The following is a 22,656-nucleotide window of genomic DNA, read 5'->3' on the forward strand; positions in this document are numbered from 1 at the left end:
TAAAGTGCTAGCAATTCTGTGCAAAAGGTTTTTTGTCATTTAAAAAAATCATTGCATTGGCTCTCGTCTATACACCTTTATTTGCAGTTGTATCTCATGCTGTAGGCTATTCCCTTTGTAAATATGACATTGAGTAAGCTTCTCTCTGTCCAACTAAAATATCCTAGTGATTGGGCCATTTTACTACGATGTTCTACATTACATTCTTACATAACACTATCCAAACATAAATTAGTTTTGGAACTAGTGCCCATTGTTACTATATGACGATACAATCACTATATTATTCAGATAAAAACATTGACACAAAAGTTTGTAGTTCAGTTGATTATTTAATGACAAAGTAGAAGCCTCACGGGAATTAGGACAGAACAAACACAGGATCAGCTGCTGAGTTAATTATTGATAGCAGGGGCAGGTTCCTGAAAGCCTGGTTGAATGTGGGAGGTTGCATTATCATGCATGCCTGCAGTCTGACTATTTGCAGAGAATGGTTGTTTTAGGGTTGTTTTAGGACCTGAATCTGAATTAACCTCTCTCATAGAAGGTAAACAAACAAACTGCAGCTTCACTAGGATGAGATAATTCAGAGGACATAAAATTGTATTTGTCTCATGCTTCTTTACAAACAGGTGTAGACTTATAGTGAAATGCTTATTTACGGACACTTCCCAACAATGCAGAGTTTGTTTTTGTTATATAATAGAAAAATAGACAAATAATAACACAAGGAATAAATACACAATGAGTCGTGATAACTTGGCTATTTACACAGGGTACCAGTACCGAGTCGATGTGCAGGGGTACGAGGTAATTGAGGTAGATATGTACATATAGGTAGTGATAAAGTGAATAGGCAAAAGATAGATAATAAACAGTAACAGCAGCATACAGTGTATTCGGAAAGTATAGAGACACCTCTTTTTCCAAATGTTGTTACATTACCGGCTTACTCTAAAATGTATGTTTTTTAAAATCCTCAATCTACACACAATACTCCATAATGACAAATTGAAAACAGGTGTATATAAATGTTTGCAAATGTATTAAAAATAAAAACTGAAATACCTTATTTACATAAGTACTCAGACCCTTTGCTATGAAACTTGAAATTGAGCTCAGGTGCATCCTGTTTCCATTGATCATCCTTGAGATGTTTCAACAACTTCATTGGAGTCCACCTGTGGTAAATTCAATTGATTGGACATGATTTGGAAAGGCACACACCTGTCTATATACGGTCCCACAGTTGACAGTACATGTCAGAACAAAAACCAAGCCATGAGGTCGAAGGCATTTCCCAGTAGAGCTCCAAGACAGAATTGTGTCGAGGCACAGATCTGGGGAAGGGTACCAAAACATTTTTGCAGCATTGAAGGCCCCCAAGACACAGTGGCCTCCATTACTAAATGGAAGAAGTTTGGAACTACCAGGACTCTTCCAAGAACTGGCCACCCGGCCAAACTGTGCAATCGGGGGAGAAGGGCCTTGGTCAGGAAGGTGACCAAGAATCCGACAGTCACTCTGACAGATCTCCCAATGTCCTCTGTGGATATGGGAGAACCTTACAGAAGGACAACCATCTCTGCAGCACTCCACCAATCTGGGCTTTATGGTAGAGTGAACAGATGGAAGCCACTCAGTAAAAGGCACATGACAGCCTGCTTGGAGTTTTCCAAAGGCACCTAAAGGACTCTCAGACCATTTAAATCAACATTCTCTGGTCTGATGAAACCAAGATTGAACTCTTTGGCCTGAATGCCAAGCATCACGTCTGGAGGAAACCTGGCACTATCCCTATGGTGAAGCATGGTGGTGGTAGCATCATGCTGTGGGGATGTTTTTCAGTGGTAGGGAGACTAGTCAGGATCGGGAGAAAGATGAACGGAGCAAAGTACAGAGATCCTTGATGAAAACCTGCTCCAGAGCGTTCAGGACCTCAGACTGGGGCGAAAGTTCACCTTCCAACAGGACGATGTCCCTAAGCAAACAGCCAAGACAACACAGTAGTGGCTTCGGGACAAATATCTGAATGCCAGAGCCCGGACTTGAACCCGATCGAGCATCTCTGGAGAGACCTGAAAATAGCTGTGCAGCAAAGCTCCCCATCCAACCTGACAGAGCTTGAGAGGATCTGCAGAGAAGAATGGGAGAAACTCCCTAAATACAAGTGTGTCAAGCTTGTAGCGTCATACCAAAGAAGAATCAAGGCTTTAATTGCTGCCAAATGTACTTCAACAAAGTACTGAGTAAAGGGCCTGAATACTTATGTAAATGTGATATTTAAGTGTTTTATTTTTTAAACACTTCCAAACATGAATAAAAAACTGTTTTTGCTTTGTAATTATGGTGTGTAGATTGATGAGGACATTTTTTAAAATCCATTTTAGAATAAGGCTGTAACGTAACAAAATGCGGAAGAAGTCAAGGGGTCTGAATACTGTCCGAATGCACTGTATGCGATGAGTCAAAAGAGGGTCAATACAGATAGTTAAATAGTTAGCCAATAGCTACTCGGACTAACTACATAGTAAGTAGTCTTATGGCTTGGGGGTAGAAGGTGTCAGGGTGGTTCTAGACTTGGTACATCGGTACCGCTTGCCAGGCGGTAACAGAGAGAACAGTCTATGACTTTGGTGGCCGAAGTCTGACAATTTTTACGGCCTTCCTCTGACACCGCCTGATGTACTGGGCCGTACGCACTGCCCTTGTAGCGCCTTGCGGTCAGATGCTGAGCAGTTGCCATACCAAGTGGTGATGCAACCAGTCAAGATGCACTCAATGGTGCAGCTGTTTAACATACCAAATATTTTCCGCTTCCCGAGGGGGAAGAGGCATTGTCTTGCTCTCTTCACCACTGTGTTGGTGTTTGTGTGACCATTTATTTTTGGAGAGCTCAATTGATTCTGAGTTCAGGCATATAAAGTTTATATGTGAAAACTATTTCTTACTACTTTCTGATTTCTCAAACTCACTTCTTCGTTTAGCCCATTACTTGCAATGCCCATGCTTTAAAATCCACCCTGTCACGGCTTCACACAATATTCATGTCCAAGTTTCTATACTTTTACGGAAATGTTTTCACTGACTGAGGAAGCCATGTGAATGTGTGTGTGAGAGTTACTTTTCCCCTTGAAAGATAATACCCTTGCTGACCGATCAGCCACGTTCCTGCAATCATTGCTGAAACATTTCCTAACATTAGCCGGCACCTTCTGCAGAGACATGGGGGTGCTGAGATGGGGCTTTTCATCTGTGATTGTCTCACAAACAAGGTCGCAGGAGCCCAAGGAGGGGGCTGCTCTCCATTCAGCATGCATTCCAAGACCTGAGGTAATTTGAAAAGCACCCTACAGCACATTCATTCTGCTGACAGTGAAAGCATTCTGGGAATTCTGGAATGAATCGGGTACGCCAGAGAGGCCAGAGAGGGAGAGGAGGTGTCCGACTCCCACCGTGGTTCCTCTCCTTGTTCGGGCGGCGGTCGGAGTCGCCGGCCTACTAGCCATCACCGATCCATGTTTCCTTTTCCGTTTGTTTTGTCTTTGATTCATTCACACCTGGTTTTCATTTGCTTTTATTTCTGTGTGTATATTTACCCCTGTTTCCTCGCTTAGGTTTGTGCGGGATTATTCTCTTGTTGCTTGTGGAAGCTTTCTTCAGTGTAATTCACGTGTGGTTATTATAGTAAGGTGCGTTGTGTTTTTGCGCCTTACTGTTAGTTTCCATTGTCTTGGGCGTTGTTTTTGGGTATTGTACTGTACCGTTTTTTTGGACTTGCCCTTGTTAAAATATACGCTACACTGACATCTCTGCTCTCCTCCGCTTGGCTCCTTACCTACCTTCAGTGCATAAACGCAACAGGTGCCCTGAACACTTTATCCCTTTGGTAAACCTGTCTCACTACACCACATGGCTAGAACCACTGCCCTCAACCTGGACTCGGGGGTAAATGTAACATAGTAAACAAAAATCTGGAACACTCAAATTAATATGATATATATGTTACGTTTGGTATGGTATGATATGTATTACTTTTTGGATGTCCGTCATCCATTTCGTATGACATACACTACATGACCAAAATGATGTGGACACCTGCTGTTTGATGGTGTTGAGTTCAGGGCTCTGTGCAAGGCATTCAAGTTCTTCCACAACAATCTTGACAAACCATTTCTGCATGGATTTTACTTTGTGCACGGGGGCATTGTCATGCTGAACCAGGAAAGGGCCAAACTGTTGCCACAAAGTTGGAAGCTCATAATCGTTTAGAATGTCTCTATATGCTGTAGCGTTAAGATTTCCCTTCACTGGAACTAAGGGGCCAGGCACGAACCATGAAAAACAGCCCCAGACCATTATTCCTCCACCAAACTTTACAGTTGTCACTATGCATTCGGGCAGGTAGCATTCTCCTGGCATCCGCCAAACCCAGATTCGTCCATCGTACTGCCTGGTGGTGAAGCGTGATTCTTCACTCCACACTTTTCCACTGTCGGCGATCTTTACACCACTCCAGGTAATGCCTGGCATTGCACATGGTGATCTTAGGCTTGAGTGTGGTTGCTCGACCATGGAAGCCCATTTCAGGAAGCTCCAGACAAACAGTTATTGTGCTAATGTTGCTTCTTGAGGCAGTTTGGAACTCTGTAGTGAGTGTTGCAACCAAGGACAGATGATTTTTACGTGCTTCAGCACTTGGCGGTCCCATTCTGTGAGCCTATCACTTCGCAGCTGAACTGTTGTTCTTACTAGACATTTTCACTTCACAATAACAAAACATACAGTTGATCGGGGCAGCTCTAGCAGGGCAGAAATTCTAAGAACTGACTTATTGGAAAGGTGCCATGTTGAAAGTCACTGAGCTCTTCAGTAAGGCCAATGTTTAACTCTGGAGATTGCATGGCTGTGTGCTTGATTTTATACACCTGTCAGCAACGGGTGTGGCTGAAATAGCCAAATCCCACATTTTAAGGGATCAAGTCAAATCAAATCAAATTTTATTTGTCACATGTGCCAAATACAACAGGTGTAGACCTCACCGTGAAATACTTACAAGCCCTTAACCAACAATGCAGTTCAAGAAATAGAGTTAAGAAAATATTTATGAAATAAACTAAAGTAAAAAAACTAAGTCAATGTGATGAACTGTTCAGTAGTCATATGGCTTGGGGGTAGAAGCTGTTAATTAGGGATATGAGTCCCGCCAGTTCTGCAAATAAAAATACAAATGCTAATATTAAACATTTAGGAACATACAAGTGTTTTATATCGGTTAAAAGCTTAAATTCTTGTTAATCTAAATGCACTGTCGGATTTACAATAAGCTTTACAGCGAAAGAATGCCATGCGATTGTTTGAGGACATCAAAATATTTTTCTACCAGCACAGGTTTCATAAATTCACAAATAGAGATTAAAAATTCACTTACTTTTTGAAAATCTTTTTCTGATTTGTCATCCAAAGGGTCCCAGCTACAACATGTGTCGTTTTGTTCAATAAAATACTTCTTTATATCCCAAAAAGTCAGTTTAGTTGGCGCCATCGATTTGAGTAATTCACTCGTTCAACGTGCAGAGAAAGGAATCCAAAAAGCTACCGCTAAACTTTGTTAAAACAAGTCAAAATATGTTTCTACTTAATCCTCAGGTACCCTAAAATGTAATTCAACTATAATATTTCATACGAAAAGAAGTATGTCCAATAGCACGTCCTCTTCGTCGCACGCACATAGACTGATTTCCAAGTCTGTGTCCCAGTACTAAAACTCATAATTTTTCCTTGTTTGGGAAGAAACAACCCTGGAACCTTGAACAAAGACTACTGACATCCAGTGGAAGCCATAGGAATCGCATACTGGAAGCTATATTAAACCTTTTCCTTAAACCTTCTATTGGAAGATCATAGGCTCTCAAAAAAAAGTTCTGGTTGGTTTTTCTCCTACCATATCTATTGTGTCATAGTCTCCTACATTATTTTAACATTTCTACAAACTTCAGAGTGTTTTCTTTCCAATGGTACCAATTATATGCATATCCTGGCTTCAGGGCCTGAGCAATAGGCAGTTTACTTTGAGTGCGTCAGTCAGGCGGAAATGGAGAAAAATAGACCCTAGCCTGAAGAAGTTTTAAGGAGCCTTTGGTCCTAGACTTGGCAATCCGGTACTGCTTGCCGTACGGTAGCAGAGAGAACAGTCTATGACTTGGGTGACTGGAGTCTTTGACCATTTTTTGGGCCTTCCTCTGACACTGCTTAGTATATACAGTACCAATCAAAAGTTTGGACACACCTGCTCAATCAAGGGTTTTTCTTAATTTTTACTATTTCTACATTGTAGAATAATAGTGAAGACATCACAACTATGATATAACACACATGGAATCATGTACTGTGGTAACCAAAAAAGTGTTAAACAAATCAAAACATATTTTAGATTCTTCAAAGTAGCCACCCTTTGCCTTGATGACAACATTGCATTCTCTTGGCATTCTCTCAACCAGCTTCACCTGGAATGCTTTTACAACAGTCTTGAAGGAGTTCCCACATATGCTGGGCACTTGTTGGATGCTTTTCCTTCACTCTACAGTCCAACTCATCCCAAACCATCTCAATTGGGTTGAGGTTGGGTGATTGTGAAGGCCAGGTCATCTGATGCAGCACTCCATCACTCTCCTTCTTGGTCAAATAGCCCTTACACAGCCTGGAGGTCATTGTCCTGTTGAAAAATAAATGATAGTCTCACTAAACGCAAACCAGATGGGATGGCGTATCCCTGCAGAATGCTGTGGTAGCCATGCTGGTTAAATGTGCCTTGAATTCTAAATAAATCACAGACAGTGTCACCAGCAAAGCACCCCAACACCATCACACCTCTCAAATTTGGACTCATCAGATCTAAGGACAGATTACCACCGGTCTAATGTCCATTGGTCATGTTTCTTGAGTAATGGTTTCTTTACAGCAATTTGACCATGAAGGCCTGAATCATGCAGTCCCCTCTGAACAGTTGATGTTGAGATGTGTTTGTTACTTGAACTCTGTGAAGCATTTTTTTGGGCTGCAATCTGAGGTGCAGTTAACGCTAACAAACTTATCCTCTGCAGCAGAGGTAAGTCTGGGTCTTCCTTCCCTGTGGCGGTCCTCATGAGAGCCAGTTTCATCATAGCGCTTGATAGTTTTTGCGACTGCACAAAGTTCTTGAAATCTTCCGTATTGACTGACCTTCATGTCTTAAAGTAATGATGGACTGTCGTTTGTCTTTGCTTATTTGAGCTGTTCTTGCTATAATATGGACTTGGTCTTTTACACAACACAACTGATTGGCTTAAACGCATTAAGAAGGAAAGAGTGTGCAAAGATGTCATCAAGGTGGCTACTTTGAAGAATCTCAAATATAGAATATATATAAACAAAACACTTTTTTGTTACTACATGATTCCATATAGGTTTTTTCATAGTTTTGATGTCTTCACTATTATTCAACAATGTAGAAAATAGTAAAAATAAAGAAAAACCCTTGAATGAGTAGGTGTTCTAAAACTTTTGACCGGTAGTGTATATACATTTGCTCAAATTCTAAAAACCTTTTGCTTTGTCATCATGGTGTGTGGTGTGTAGATTGATGAGGATTTATTTAATCCATTCTAAAATAAGGCTGTAATGTAACAACATGTGGAAAAAGTCAACGGGTCTGAATACTTTCCGAATGCACTGTATGACAATGGTCTATTTGTATATAGGCATACTGCAGCTCTGATTGTTTAGGTCTGTGTGGAGTACAGGCTGAGTAGTGTGTCAATGCAATAGAATCCTACTCCGATGTGTTCTGCATCCATTTTCAAAGTCTGGACATACATATTTTCAGCTTTCATCAGAAACGAAAATTAACCTTGATTCAACGTCTGGAAAATAATACATATTTTCAACGTAATTTTGCTCAATGGGCAGGGAATTTCCTATTCGGGTCTTTCCTAAAAGTCTCTGGCATCCCCACGAGAATGCCACCATCAGTTAGCTAAAACTGTGGGTGAGTCAGATAGCATTCTGTTAACACCACTGTCTCTGCTCGCCTCCCTGTCAGCAGTTTTTATTTTATTTTATAAAATTTTCTTGTTTTTCAAATCAACCAACACAACACATTCCACATTGACAGATGTGACAGGCTTTAAATTTTAAAAAATAAATAATAATAAATAGTAGTTATACACACACACACATACATACATACATACATACATAGAACAATTAAAAAATAAACATATATATAAAACTTGCAGCAGCACTATCAAGGTTCTTATTAGCTATTTCTAGCCTTCGCTGAGACGACGAGCAAATAATCAGTTTTTAGATTTTACAGCACCTTAACCGTAACCGGCCGCGACCGGGAGGTCCGTTGGGCGACGCACAATTGGCCTAGCGTCGTCCGGGTTAGGGAGGGCTTGGTCGGTAGGGATGTCCTTGTCTCATCGCACACCAGCGACTCCTGTGGCGGGCCAGGCGCAGTGCGCGCTAATCATGGTTGCCAGGTGCACGGTGTTTCCTCCGACACATTGGTGCGGCTGGCTTCCGGGTTGAATGTGCGCTGTGTTAAGAAGCAGTGCGGCTAGGTTGGGTTGTGTATCGGAGGATGCATGACTTTCAACCTTCGTCTCTCCCGAGCCCGTACGGGAGTTGTAGCGATGAGACAAGATAGTAGCTACTACAACAATTGGACACTACGAAATTGGGGAGAAAAAGGGGTAAAAAAATACACGGGGTCATATCAAACTGTACATCTAGTATTTTCTGTGCAGCAGTATGTATAGAATCTGGCAATCTCTCTACAGTTCCAAAATACATGCATATAGGTTCCACTTTCAGAGGTACATCTTTTACAGTTAGGAGACATGTCTGTTTTCATTCTATGGATTTGGGCCCATATTGAAGTTTTCTAAGACTGAAAACAGAAAGCTCCACTCCATCCTGTCAAACGCCTTTTCAGCATCCAGTGAAGCCAGCAGGACAGGGGTCTTCTGTGCGTTTACTTGATCAATAATATCAAAAAGACGGCGAATGTTATCAGAAGAGTATCTGTCTCTAATAAATCCAGTTTGGTCAGCTTTTATTATTTTGGGAAGAAGAGTGTTTAGTCTTTTGGTGAGCAATTTGGTAATTATTTTGTAGTCGAAATCCAACAAGCTTATGGGAGGACGAGCAGGATAGAGGGTCCTTGTCTTTTTTGAGCAACACTGTAATGCGAGCTGTGTACATTTAGTCTGGGAGAACTCAGTTTTTGCAAAAATCCTCCAGCATTGGCATGAAGATAGGGCTGAGCTGGGGCCAAAAAGCTTTGTAGAACTCTCTGGGGAATCCATCTAGGTCTTGGGACTTATTAGGTGGCATGGAGGTAAATGCCTCCAGGATCTCCTCGGGAGTGAAGGGGGAGTTGAGATCTTCTTGGTCGGTCTCTGATAGTTTAGGTAGCGAGAATCCCTCTAGGAAAGAGTGGAGTTCTGCCTCCGTGTGTTTTCTCTCAGAGGTATATAATTTGCAGTAAAAATCATGAAAAGTTAAATTTATATTTTTTGGGTCATCTGTGACCTCGTCCTCTGCTGTTCGGATAGCCATGATTGTACGCTCTGACTGCTCTTTTTTAATTGGTAAGCAAGCAATCTACTCGGCCTATTGCTATACTCATGGTATTTCTGTTTAGTAAAGAAAACTCCCGAGTGTAGTCCAAATTCAGTTTGGCTTTGGCTGCTTTAAGATGACTCCAGGAGGTGCTGTCTGGGGATTGTTTATGTACTTTTTCACAGCATTCCAGCTCCCTCTCAAGATCTAGCCTGTGTGCTTCCATTGCTTTTTTCTTAGAGGAAGCATATGCAATTAGATGACCTCTTAGTGTGGCTTTAGCAGTGTCCCACATTGTGGCCGGAGAAACAGGAGAATCTTTGTTGTCTTGTGTGGAGTTGTCTATCCATGTAGTTACCAATGTATGGAACGCTTCGTTTGATAACATGGAGGTATTGAATTTCCAGCTCTTTGACCTCGGGATGTTTTTGCAGAGGTCAAAGCGGAGGTGGACAAAGGCGTGATCTGAAAGTGCTATGGGTCCGATTGTACACGTGGCTGAATTTATGAAACTCTTTGGGATAAAAATGTAATCTATACGGGAGTAGGTGTTATGGACATTAGAGTAGTACGTATAGTCCATAGATGAGCTATTAGTCTCTCTCCAGATATCTATCAGTCCAATCTCTTTAGTAAGAGAGTTCAACATTTTGCAGATCTAGGATTTGTGGTGGGGACTTGAGATGATTTGTCTAGGGTTGGGTTAAGGGTACAATTAAAATCTCTGGCCACCACGCCAAAGGAAACACAATGCTCACTGAACAGGGTTATCATTTTTTTCCATTTTATTGTATGACCTGGAGCATGGCAGTTCCATGTCAATAGATTTAAGATACTAGTCATCGTCATCGAACAGTAATCAAACTTTAGTGCAAGTCATCTCTGGGTAAAAGTGGATAATACAGCTGCGTTCACATAAAAGGAAAATAAATGTTGTACATAAAATAACAATCTCTGAACACCCCAGCCGAGTTCCCAAACAACTCGACACATCCCGTTGGATCTATTACCCCCCCCCCCCGCTCAGTCTCAATTCTGTGTTCCGAAAAAAAAACACACAAAAAAACGGGAAGTTAGCAACGCACGTCTCCCACCAAAGAAATGCCTCATCCTCTCCGCCCCGCATTGGGTAAATGACAACCTAGCCCCCGTCCAGACCACATTAAAAGAGGGAGAAAATAAAATCAATAACTACTATAACTCCCCCAAGGGACATAGGGAACCACAAGTAATAGTAGCAACAAAAATATGGAAATAAAAGTAGGCCGAAACGTTAGTAGGCCTAGGTTAGGCTATAGAGCCTATCCCTCTCAGCTAAAGGAAAATAAATATAGATTGGACGGCTATAATGACATTTAGCGGGGCGGGTGGGTCTTTGGATATCGGCTATATGTTGTCTTTAGTAATAGCATTAATCACATTTAGTCATTGGTCCGTTTCTCATTGACCAGGATTGTCTTTCAAAAAACGTTTTGCCTCTTTGGGAGTTTTGAAGTGTCGCAGGGCTCCTTGGTGAAGCATCCTGAGCTCGTTTGAATCCCTGAATGCCTCGGTCAATGGAGTATTTCTTTACCTCGTCAAACTCTCGGCGCTTTCGGCGTATTCCAGCTGACAGGTCCTGGTGTAAAGTAAGTTTTGCGTTTCCCACTGTGATGGTGTTGATTTTCGCTGCCTGTAGGACTCATTCCTTGTCGGTGAATCTGTGGTTGTCTGGCTGCTGGTGGGGGCCTCAGTGCTCGGTGAGCTCTCTCGAGTTCTATTGGCCTGTCGGTGGACAGGTGGAGACACTCGGGAAGTTTGTCTTGCAGGTAGCGGATCAGTGGCATGTTTCCCTCTTCTTTTTTGCCCAGATTTAATAGAACACAATTATTCATTCGCTCCCTGTTTTCCAGGTCCTCTGTTTTCTCTTCCAGATGTTCTATTTTCTTTTTAGCATATGCTATTGTTTCCTTGGCATCTGTCAATAAGTTTTCCATGGATAGGATTCACCCCTCTGCCTCATCCAGGCACCCCGCGTTTATGGTTATCTTGTTGTTGATGTCAGTCAAAGCGTTTTCCAGGATTGTCACCTTGCCCCCTATCGCACTGAGCTGAGAGTTAATGGCATCTAATTTAATGTTAAGTTCTGTACGTTGGGATCTCAACTCAGAAAGGATGTATTCGACAGAGTGCGAGGATGTCATTCGTTGGGCCTCGGGGGGGAACGGGTCCTCTTGCTTTTGGCTAATGGCGCTAGCTTTTTCTGAAGCTAGCTTTTTCTTGGAGGCTTTTTCCGTCGCTAATGCTCGAGTCCGGGTAAAAATGTCACCTGTAGTGTTGCCTTTTGTAGCCGCCATTACTTTTTTTCTACAGCTAAAGGAGTTTAAACTTGGAGTGGAGGTAAGATGAGGAATTGGAAACTACTTGTGCGGAGCTCTTAGTTCACGCGGCCATCTCGTTCAAGGGTCACGTGATCCCCCCCCCCCCCCCCATCAGTAGTTAAAACCTGAGTCAGACATGTTTGTTCAGTGTTTGTGAAACTCACATGATGTGAGCACAACATAAAGAGCAAGGAGCTGGAGGTCTATAAATAGCTATTTTTTTCATGAATGACACAGTGGCTACTATTAGACAACAAACATAGCCTATACCCTTGATCTTGTTATAACTGTCTTGCACACAGGCACACAAATACACACACAGGAACAAGTCTAACTAACAGGCACGCAAGCACATACACAAACCTCCCTAATCGGCACTGATCAGTGGGTTCAGTGGGTTTGGTCCGTTAACCCTCACATGCACTTTCCTGTTTTTGCAAAGAGGATGTGGTTACATCCGCACTTATAATGCTTCTGCTGCAATCGATACGTCATGCACACAGGCCTAACTCTCATTCACACTTTAATTCATTGGAATAACCATCACTTCAAAATCACTTTCCTAGCTATTTTGTCAGGGAAACGTGAAAATAATAGGCTAACTTTGATGTAAGAATTATGTTACAATTTGCTTTGGAGAATCTAGCTCACCAGTCAGAAAAGAGGTACTAAATTCAATAAGCACCCAGGTGTTACACAACATATGGGCTAGTTAACTTGTAGCATCACTTGGGACACCTCAAAGGAATAAAACATATGCAAATAGTATGCCCTCTGCAAATAACATGACTGTGAGTTAAGTTGGGTCTCCAATTCAGACTAAATGACTCATGGCAGAACATGTGCCTGAGCCTCAAGGAGAGGAATAAAGGAGACAGGACTGAGTAAATCTGGATGGATGGAGCTCACCTGCCCTCTGTTGGTCAATTGTCATCCATCAAACATTTCCTGGAGCAATAGAGTATGATTTCAATATTTACTTAATCTTGAGCCACTATACCAAAACTGAAAATGTACAAAAACAATTACTGCATAACTCTTCATGCTATTCACTCATCTTGAGACTTTGGCCTAGATTCAATCAGATCAAGTATTAATGTCGATAACCAAGGTGTAACTGTGTGGAGATGTCAAATCGTTGAGCAGCTGTTCTTGATCATTTTCATGAAGCCACACCCGTCCCACTTGTGTTAGAAGTTCAGAACTAGAAAGTGTAGGCCATATACAGTGCCTTGCGAAAGTATTCGGCCCCCTTGAACTTTGTGACCTTTTGCCACATTTCAGGCTTCAAACATAAAGATATAAAACTGTATTTTTTTGTGAAGAATCAACAACAAGTGGGACACAATCATGAAGTGGAACGACATTTATTGGATATTTCAAACTTTTTTAACAAATCAAAAACTGAAAAATTGGGCGTGCAAAATTATTCAGCCCCCCCCTTAAGTTAATACTTTGTAGCGCCACCTTTTGCTGCGATTACAGCTGTAAGTCGCTTGGGGTATGTCTCTATCAGTTTTGCACATCGAGAGACTGAAATTTTTTCCCATTCCTCCTTGCAAAACAGCTCGAGCTCAGTGAGGTTGGATGGAGAGCATTTGTGAACAGCAGTTTTCAGTTCTTTCCACAGATTCTCGATTGGATTCAGGTCTGGACTTTGACTTGGCCATTCTAACACCTGGATATGTTTATTTTTGAACCATTCCATTGTAGATTTTGATTTATGTTTTGGATCATTGTCTTGTTGGAAGACAAATCTCCGTCCCAGTCTCAGGTCTTTTGCAGACTCCATCAGGTTTTCTTCCAGAATGGTCCTGTATTTGGCTCCATCCATCTTCCCATCAATTTTAACCATCTTCCCTGTCCCTGCTGAAGAAAAGCAGGCCCAAACAATGATGCTGCCACCACCATGTTTGACAGTGGGGATGGTGTGTTCAGGGTGATGAGCTGTGTTGCTTTTACGCCAAACATAACGTTTTGCATTGTTGCCAAAAAGTTCAATTTTGGTTTAATCTGACCTTCTTCCACATGTTTGGTGTGTCTCCCAGGTGGCTTGTGGCAAACTTTAAACAACACTTTTTATGGATATCTTTAAGAAATGGCTTTCTTCTTGCCACTCTTCCATAAAGGCCAGATTTGTGCAATATACGACTGATTGTTGTCCTATGGACAGAGTCTCCCACCTCAGCTGTAGATCTCTGCAGTTCATCCAGAGTGATCATGGGCCTCTTGGCTGCATCTCTGATCAGTCTTCTCCTTGTATGAGCTGAAAGTTTAGAGGGACGGCCAGGTCTTGGTAGATTTGCAGTGGTCTGATACTCCTTCCATTTCAATATTATCGCTTGCACAGTGCTCCTTGGGATGTTTAAAGCTTGGGAAATCTTTTTGTATCCAAATCTGGCTTTAAACTTCTTCACAACAGTATCTCGGACCTGCCTGGTGTGTTCCTTGTTCTTCATGATGCTCTCTGCGCTTTTGAAGGACCTCTGAGACTATCACAGTGCAGGTGCATTTATACGGAGACTTGATTACACACAGGTGGATCGTATTTATCATCATTAGTCATTTAGGTCAACATTGGATCATTCAGAGATCCTCACTGAACTTCTGGAGAGAGTTTGCTGCACTGAAAGTAAAGGGGCTGAATAATTTTGCACGCCCAATTTTTCAGTTTTTGATTTGTTAAAAAAGTTTGAAATATCCAATAAATGTCGTTCCACTTCATGATTGTGTCCCACTTGTTGTTGATTCTTCACAAAAAAATACAGTTTTATATCTTTATGTTTGAAGCCTGAAATGTGGCAAAAGGTCGCAAAGTTCAAGGGGGCCGAATACTTTCGCAAGGCACTGTAGAAATGACACTCCAAATTAAAATCCTTAAACAAAATGAGGACTTCTATCAGCCTATAATCGAGGTGTAAATTACCTCACATTCCAGTGTTCGAACGTGTAAAAAAAAGGCTTAATGGGGATTTATGTTAATGGCAATGTCCGCTTTAGGTATACTGCCAGGAGCCTCTTGTGGATTTGACAGCACTAACACAGTTCCAACTCCGACACTGCCCAAAAACCGCTATGTGGATGCTGGCTAAGTAACTTAATGCTATGCCAATACTGTTTACAAATTAAGAAAGTATGACTGACAGATACCAACATTTATTATATATTTATTGAACATTAATGCGTATGATAAAGCTCTCAATGTATGAACTCTAATAATATAGTATAAAAATGTAAATAGTACAAATAACGAGTCATTGTAAACATCCATAACAAGATAAACGCAAGTTTATCATGTCAGTATTTCTTCAGCACAGTATAATGTGTTTTGATAATGTAGTGTGTCATACTGTTTGAAAACCATGCCTCCAAACAACTCCCAAACAGCTGGGAGAAACATAGTGTTTTTTTCTGGTATTAATGACACTGAACAAAAATATAAACGCAACATGCAACAATTTCAAAGACTTTACTAAGTTACAGTTCATATAAAGAAAGGCCCTAATCTATGGATTACACATGACTGGCAATACAGATAGCTTTAAAAGAAGGTAGGGACGTGGATCAGAAAACCAGTCAGTATTTGGTGTGACCACCATTTGCCTCATGCAGCGCGAGACATCTCCTTCGCAGAGTTGATCAAGCTGTTGATTATGGTCTGTGGAATGTTGTCCCACTCTTCAATGGCTGTGCGAAGTTGCTGGATATTGGTGGGAACATGGAACACGGTGTCGTACACGTCAATCCAGAGCATCCCAAACATGCTCAATGGGTGACATGTCTGGTGAGTATGCAGACCATGGAAGAACTGGGACATTTTCATCTTCCAGGAACTCTGTACAGATCTTTGCGACATGGGGCCGTGCATTATCATGCTGAAACATTAGGTAATGGCGGCGGATGAATGGCATGACAATGGGCCTCAGGATTTTGTCACGATAAAATGCAATTGTGTTCGTTGTTCGTAGCTTATGCCTGTCCACACCCTAACCCCAATGCTACCATGGGGCACTCTGTTCACAATGACATCAGCAAACCGCTCGCCCACATGACACCACACACGCTATCTGCCTGGTACAGTAGAAATCCGGGATTCATCTGTGAAGAGCACACTTGTCCAGCGTGCTAGTGACCATCAAAGGTGAGCATTTGCCTACTGAAGTCGGATACGGTGCATAACCGCTGTCAGGTGAAGACACTGGTGAGAACGATGAGCACAAAGATGAGCTTACCCTGAGACGGTTTCTGACAGAATGTGCAGAAATTCTTCAGTTGTGTAAACCCACAGTTTCATCAGCTGTCCGGGTGGCTGGTCTCAAACGATCCCACAGGTGAAGAAGTCAGATGTGGAGGTCCTGGGCTGGCGTGGTTACACGTGGTCTGCGGTTGTGAGGCCAGTCGGACGTACTGAAATTAACATTAAATTATCTGGCAACAGCTATAGGTGGACATTCCTTCAGTCAGCATGCCAATTGAACGCTCCCTTAAAACGAGACATCTGTGGCAAAACAGTGCATTTTAGAGTGGCCTTTTACTGTCCCTAGCACAAGGTGCATCTGTGTAATGATCATGCTGTTTAATCAGCTTCTTGATATGCTACACCTGGATGGATTATCTTGGCAAATTAAAAATGCTCACTAAAAAGGATTTGAGAGAAATAAGCTTTTGTGCGTATGGAACATTTCTGGGATCTTTTATTTCAGCCCATGAAACATGGGACCAACCCTTTACATGTTGCATTTATATTTTTGTTCAGTATACATATTTAATACAAAACGGTGAAAATGGCTTAATGCAAGTCCTTATTTTCAGGGAGGGTACAAAAAAGAAATGTACTTGATCAAACAAAAAGAAACGATGTAATAAAAACTCTGGCCTAAAATGGCCATTACAGTAAAAAATGGCTACACACAGGGAGGGCATCATTGGTAGCGGTTGCTGTAAGTGAATATGGAATAGAAAAACAGGCGAGTAACATGATGGATGAGGAGGATATGTGGGCGAGTCAGTCAGTCTGCATATCCAATATCCCATGCTGCCGTAGGGCTGGATTGTGCCACACAACAGAAATAAAATCTAAATAAGAGAAGATCGCCACAGGGCTTCTTAGATGCGGCAGGGAAAGGGAGGGGGATATATGACACTAAGTATCGTAGCCTTGGTCAGTCCAGTAGTATGCAGTGCATTATATCCTGTAGAGGGGAGGGGAGGGGGAGTAGAAGTAGCAGGGTTGCGGGGTGGGGGGACGCTGATGAGCTCAATAAGGGCGTCCATGTTTGAACCTGTCGATGTGGAATGTGAGTTTGAGGGCAGGCCCGAGCTTCAAGCCCATGTATTTCATCATCATGTCGCTGCGTAGTAACAGGAGGGCTTTGCCATCAATCTCCTGCAACACATAGGAGTGGGATAATATTTTCATTTGCTATGGAGGTTGTAAACTCAACAAAACACTTAATAAAAAACTCCTTGCACTAAAAACAATGGCATAACATACAGTGCATTCGGAAAGTATTCACATCCCTTGACTTTAATCCCTTCTAGAAGGGATTAAATTATTTTTTCCCTCATCAGTCTTCACACAATACCCCATAATGGCAAAGCAAAAACAGCTTTTATAAATGTTTGCAAATGTATTAAAAAACAAAAACAGTATACCTTATTTACATAAGTATTCAGACCCTTCGCTATGAGACTCAAATTGAGCTCAGCTCATCCTGTTTCCATTGATCATCCTTGGGATGTTTCTACAACTTGATTGGAGTCCACCTGTGGTAAATGCAATTGATTGGACATGATTTGGAAAGGCACACACCTGTCTAAATAAGGTCCCACAGTTGACAGTGCATGTCAGAACAAAAACCAAGCCATCAGAGGTCAAAGGAATTGTCCGTAGAGCTCCAAGACAGGACAGATCTGGGAACGATTACCAAAACAATTCCGCAGCATGAAGGTCCCCAAGAACACAGTGGCCTCCATCATTCTTAAATAAAATAAGTTTGGAACCACCAAGACTCAGGAGTGGCTTCAGGACACGTCTCTGAATGTCCTTGAGTGGCCCTGCGAGAGCCCAGACTTGTACTCAATCGAACATCTCTGGAGAGACCTGAAAATAGCTGTGCAGCGACGCTCCCCATCCAACCTGACAGAGCTTGAGAGGATCTGCAGAGAAGAATGGGAGAAACTCCCTAAATACAAGTGTGCCAAACTTGTAGCGTCATACCAAAGAAGACTTAACTACTGAGTAAAGGGTTTGAATACTTACAGTGGGGCAAAAAAGTATTTAGTCAGCCACCAATTGTGCAAATGTTCCCACTTAAAAAGATGAGAGGCCTGTAATTTTCATCATAGGTACACTTCAACTATGACAGACAAAATGAGAAAAAAAATCCAGAAAATCACAATGTAGGATTTTTTATGAATTTATTTGCAAATTATGGTGGACAATAAGTATTTGGTCAATAACAAAAGTTTATCTCAATACTTTGTTATATACCCTTTGCTGGCAATGACAGAGGTCAAACGTTTTCTGTAAGTCTTCACAAGGTTTCCACACACTGTTGCTGGTATTTTGGCCCATGCCTCCATGCAGATCTCCTCTAGAGCAGTGATGTTTTGGGGCTGTTGCTGGGCAACACGGACTTTCAACTCCCTCCAAATATTTTCTATGGGGTTGAGATCTGGAGACTGGCTAGTCCACTCCAGGACCTTGAAATGCTTCTTACGAAGCCACTCCTTCGTTGCCCGGGAGGTGTGTTTGGGATCATTGTCATGCTGAAAGACCCAGCCACGTATCATCTTCAATGCTCTTGCTGATGGAAGGAGGTTTCACTCAAAATCTCACGATACATGGCCCCATTCATTCTTTCCTTTACACGGATCAGTCGTCCTGGTCCCTTTGCAGAAAAACAGCCCCAAAGCATGATATTTCCACCCCCATGCTTCACAGTAGGTATGGTGTTCTTTGGATGCAACTCAGCATTCTTGGTCCTCCAAACACGACGAGTTGAGTTTTTACCAAAAAGTTATATTTTGGTTTCATCTGACCATATGACATTCTCCCAAGCTTCTTCTGGATCATTCAAATGCTCTCTAGCAAACTTCAGACGGGCCTGGACATGTACTGGCTTAAGCAAGGGGGACACGTCTGGCACTGCAGGATCTGAGTCCCCGGCGGCGTAGTGTGTTACTGATGGTAGGCTTTGTTACTTTGGTCCCAGCTCTCTGCAGGTCATTCACTAGGTCCCCCCGTGTGGTTCTGGGATTTTTGCTCACCATACTTGTGATCATTTTGACCCCACAGGGTGAGATCTTGTGTGGAGCCCCAGATCGAGGGAGATTATCAGTTGTCTTGTATGTCTTCCATTTCCTAATAATTGCTCCCACAGTTGATTTCTTCAAACCAAGCTGCTTACCTATTGCAGATTCAGTCTTCCCAGCCTGGTGCAGGTCTACAATTTTGTTTCTGGTGTCCTTTGACAGCTCTTTGGTCTTGGCCATAGTGGAGTTTGGAGTGTGACTGTTTGAGGTTGTGGACAGGTGTCTTTTATACTGATAACAAGTTCAAACAGGTGCCATTAATACAGGTAACGAGTGGAGAACAGAGGAGCCTCAAAGAAGAAGTTACAGGTCTGTGAGAGCCAGAAGTCTTGCTTGTTTGTAGGTGACCAAATACTTATTTTCCACCATAATTTGCAAATAAACTCATTAAAAATCCTACAATGTGATTTTCTGGATTTTTTTCTTCTCATTTTGTCTGTCATAGTTGAAGTGTACCTATGATGAAAATTACAGGCCTCTCATCTTTTTAAGTGGGAGAACTTGCACAGCTGGTGGCTGACAAAATATTTTTTTGCCTCACTGTATCTGTCTTTTTAAAAATGTTTTAATGAATTTGCTAAATGTTCATAAAAAACTGTTTTTGCTTTGTCATTATGGAGTATTGTGTGTAGCTTGATGAGGGGGGAAAAATGATTTAATACATTTTAGTAAGGCTGTAACTTCACAAAATGTGGAAAAAGTCAAGGGGGGGTGAATACTTTCCGAATGCACTGTAAGTGTCCTTCTATGCTGATTGTGCGGTCAGACTGACATGTACATATAGATGCAATAGGATACTACGTAGATACATACGTGTTTTCTGAAGAGATCTGCGTGGGGGGCCAGTAGAGGGTCTATGTCTCTGATGAACTGCATGACGTCCTCTACCGTCCACAGGTTGGGGTCCTGGCTACTGGGCCGGGGGCACTCTCTGAAATGCTCAGAGCCTGTGTCGGATGGCGGGTCAGAGTAGAGATACAGAGGAACATTAGTCACCAGTGGGGTTTGTTATTATGGAATGACGAGCATATCCATCTAAAGTGTTGCCGTAAAGCCATACACAATCCATAAATTAGCTTCACTAAAAATGAAAAAAAAAAAAAATCCACTGGACAACATAATTTTTGCCTTTAATGTCATGCACTGCATTAAAGATGATCCCCTACCTGAAGAGTTAAGATGTAGCAACTTGGTGGGGAACCGCAGGCCCAGAGGCTGCCCTGTCGAGCCCGGGGACAGGGGGCTCTTCTTTAAGTGCTCCGACCCCCCTACACCATTCTCCATGAGGAAAGGCTCACCTGGAACAACATGGAGGAGAGTCAATGACAAGGCCCAAGTGGCACACCTGTAGCCTGTAGTTTAACTGTAGTCAAAAAGTTTGCTTAGTGGGACATTACTGGCTACACTCACAGGGCTGTTGCGGTGACCGTATTACCGCTACACCGGCAGTCTTGAGGTCTGACCGCAGTAAAATTCCATGCGACTGTTGAGTCTTGTTAATCTCTTATGTCCTAATGGCCTGGTACTCAGGGCCCTAGTGTCCCTCTAACCACTCTGACATAAATGCAAATTATATCGAAAATCACATCAAACACTTGCTATAAAAACAGTATTATGCTTTTAATAAAACTCACCTCACTGTGATGATCAATTTGAAGAAAGAAGTTCAACAGCAGGTTGAAACTGAGTGTAAAACGTTGTTGTTGTGGATGTTGTTTCAAAGCCTAACATAACAAAATGGATAGCGCTTCTAAGGTGATGATTCATTCAAAACACCAATACGCATTTTAGAGCTTATACATATGCATTCGTTTATGAGCCCAAGCCCGAAAAATACCTGAATTAAAATGATGATTGTGCCGTTACACAATACATAGCCTACCACATGTTACACATGGCAAAAAAACATAAAACAAAACTGATTTAAGATGTCTTTGGTACATAATTGGTCTAGCCTATACAAATGTGAGTAATCGCCTTTGAGTGTGGACTGTATTATTATGCATACTGGATGGACTGGTTACCTTATGGACGCTCCAAAATGTCTATCAACGAGTCTGGGAGAGAATATATAGCCCTAGGCGATACTGAGGGTTGTGCAGGGCTGTTTACAGATAAGCCTATAATTAGAGTGAATTTGTATTTGATTATCCAGTTAATAGGGAATTTTTATATTTTCATAACTAAATTGGGTGATATTACCTTTCGCTATACATACTACCTCACCACCATGCGTTTCCATCTCCTCCCGTCTCTCCTTTATTCCTTTCTAGAGCGTGCAGAGGGGCTGTCAACAGTTTAGTGAAATATGTTTTGTAGTGGAAACATGGTACCATCAATGTTCCCAAACAGATTTTGCTTGCCTCTGCTATAAAACTGAAGTAGCCTACCAGGCATCAAAAACGTATTGGCGGGAAAGTGCACGGCCTCCATTCAAGTGCATACAGATGACATGTACTTTTCCCCCTGCCCATTTGATATTGAGCCATTCTAAATCTAAACAAATTGTACATATTAGTAAAGACGAGATTAAATTGAGAATAGTCTGATGGGTAAAAGTATGATCACTTTATGAGAGAACAACTGTGCAGTCTGAGGCAAGAAACAGTGCAAGCTTTTTTGTACGACTTTCTCAAATCATAAACAGCCAACTCACATTCTGTTCTTCAGAAATACATTTTCTTCATATCATGTTTCTTATTAAGACCTAAGACCTTGTGATGGTGTATATTAAATTGAATATACACCATCACAATAAATCCATTATAGTCAGGTCTAAAGAAACATTATGATTTGAAGAAAATGTATTTCCGAAGAACAGAATGTGAGTTGGCATACTGCATGTTATCTGGCTATGCTCCATGCCACAGGCTGTAGGCTTGTTCACTTAGCTGACAAGATACAAGCTGCTGATGCGCGAGCCTTTGGGAACATCTACATTTTTTAAATGTAGATGTTCCAAAGACACGGTCATCAGCAGCTTGTATGTGGCTGGTAATGCAGCTTGTATGTGGCTGGTATGCAGCTTGTATGTGGCTGGTATGCAGCTTGTATGTGGCTGGTATGCAGCTTGTATGTGGCTGGTATGCAGCTTGTATTCGTGGAGGCCTATCTGGAGATGCTAAACGTGTTGCTGTTAATTAACGGTCAATTACCGTGAGACCCGTCAGACTTTTGCATTACAAAACTGTCTGACCTCCACAGTCCTAGCTACACTCTAAAATAAAAACTGGCTGACCTCCACAGTCCTAGCTTAAACCCTAAAATAAAAACTGTCTGACCTCCACAGTCCTAGCTACACCCTAAAATAAAAACTGGCTGACCTCCAGTCCTAGCTACACCCTAAAATAAAAACTGGCTGACCTCCACA

The 22,656-nt window shown here is 41.9% G+C and overlaps 1 protein-coding gene across 9 annotated transcripts in view; it reads right to left on the bottom strand.

The window, feature by feature from the left end:
- Window positions 1–15,109: 15,109 nt before the first annotated feature.
- LOC139367718 (polycomb protein SCMH1-like) overlaps window positions 15,110–22,656 on the bottom strand; it is a 41,347-nt gene continuing 33,800 nt past the window's right edge. For 3 of the 9 annotated variants that reach the window (XM_071106083.1, XM_071106060.1, XM_071106068.1), the window contains exons 15-17: window positions 20,453–20,584; window positions 20,100–20,233; window positions 15,121–17,355 (exon numbers count right to left, since the gene is read on the bottom strand). In XM_071106083.1, coding sequence (XP_070962184.1) covers window positions 17,227–17,355; window positions 20,100–20,233; window positions 20,453–20,584 — 395 coding nt within the window. In that variant the 3' untranslated portion in view covers window positions 15,121–17,226. Of the gene's footprint in view, window positions 17,356–17,624; window positions 18,129–20,099; window positions 20,234–20,452; window positions 20,585–21,275; window positions 21,574–22,656 lie in introns of those variants that run through there. The other 6 variants (XM_071106054.1, XM_071106045.1, XM_071106038.1 and 3 more) reach the window with 4 other exon arrangements.

Source organism: Oncorhynchus clarkii, chromosome 2 (assembly GCF_045791955.1).
Source record: "Oncorhynchus clarkii lewisi isolate Uvic-CL-2024 chromosome 2, UVic_Ocla_1.0, whole genome shotgun sequence".
NCBI classification, from domain to species: Eukaryota; Metazoa; Chordata; class Actinopteri; order Salmoniformes; family Salmonidae; genus Oncorhynchus; species Oncorhynchus clarkii.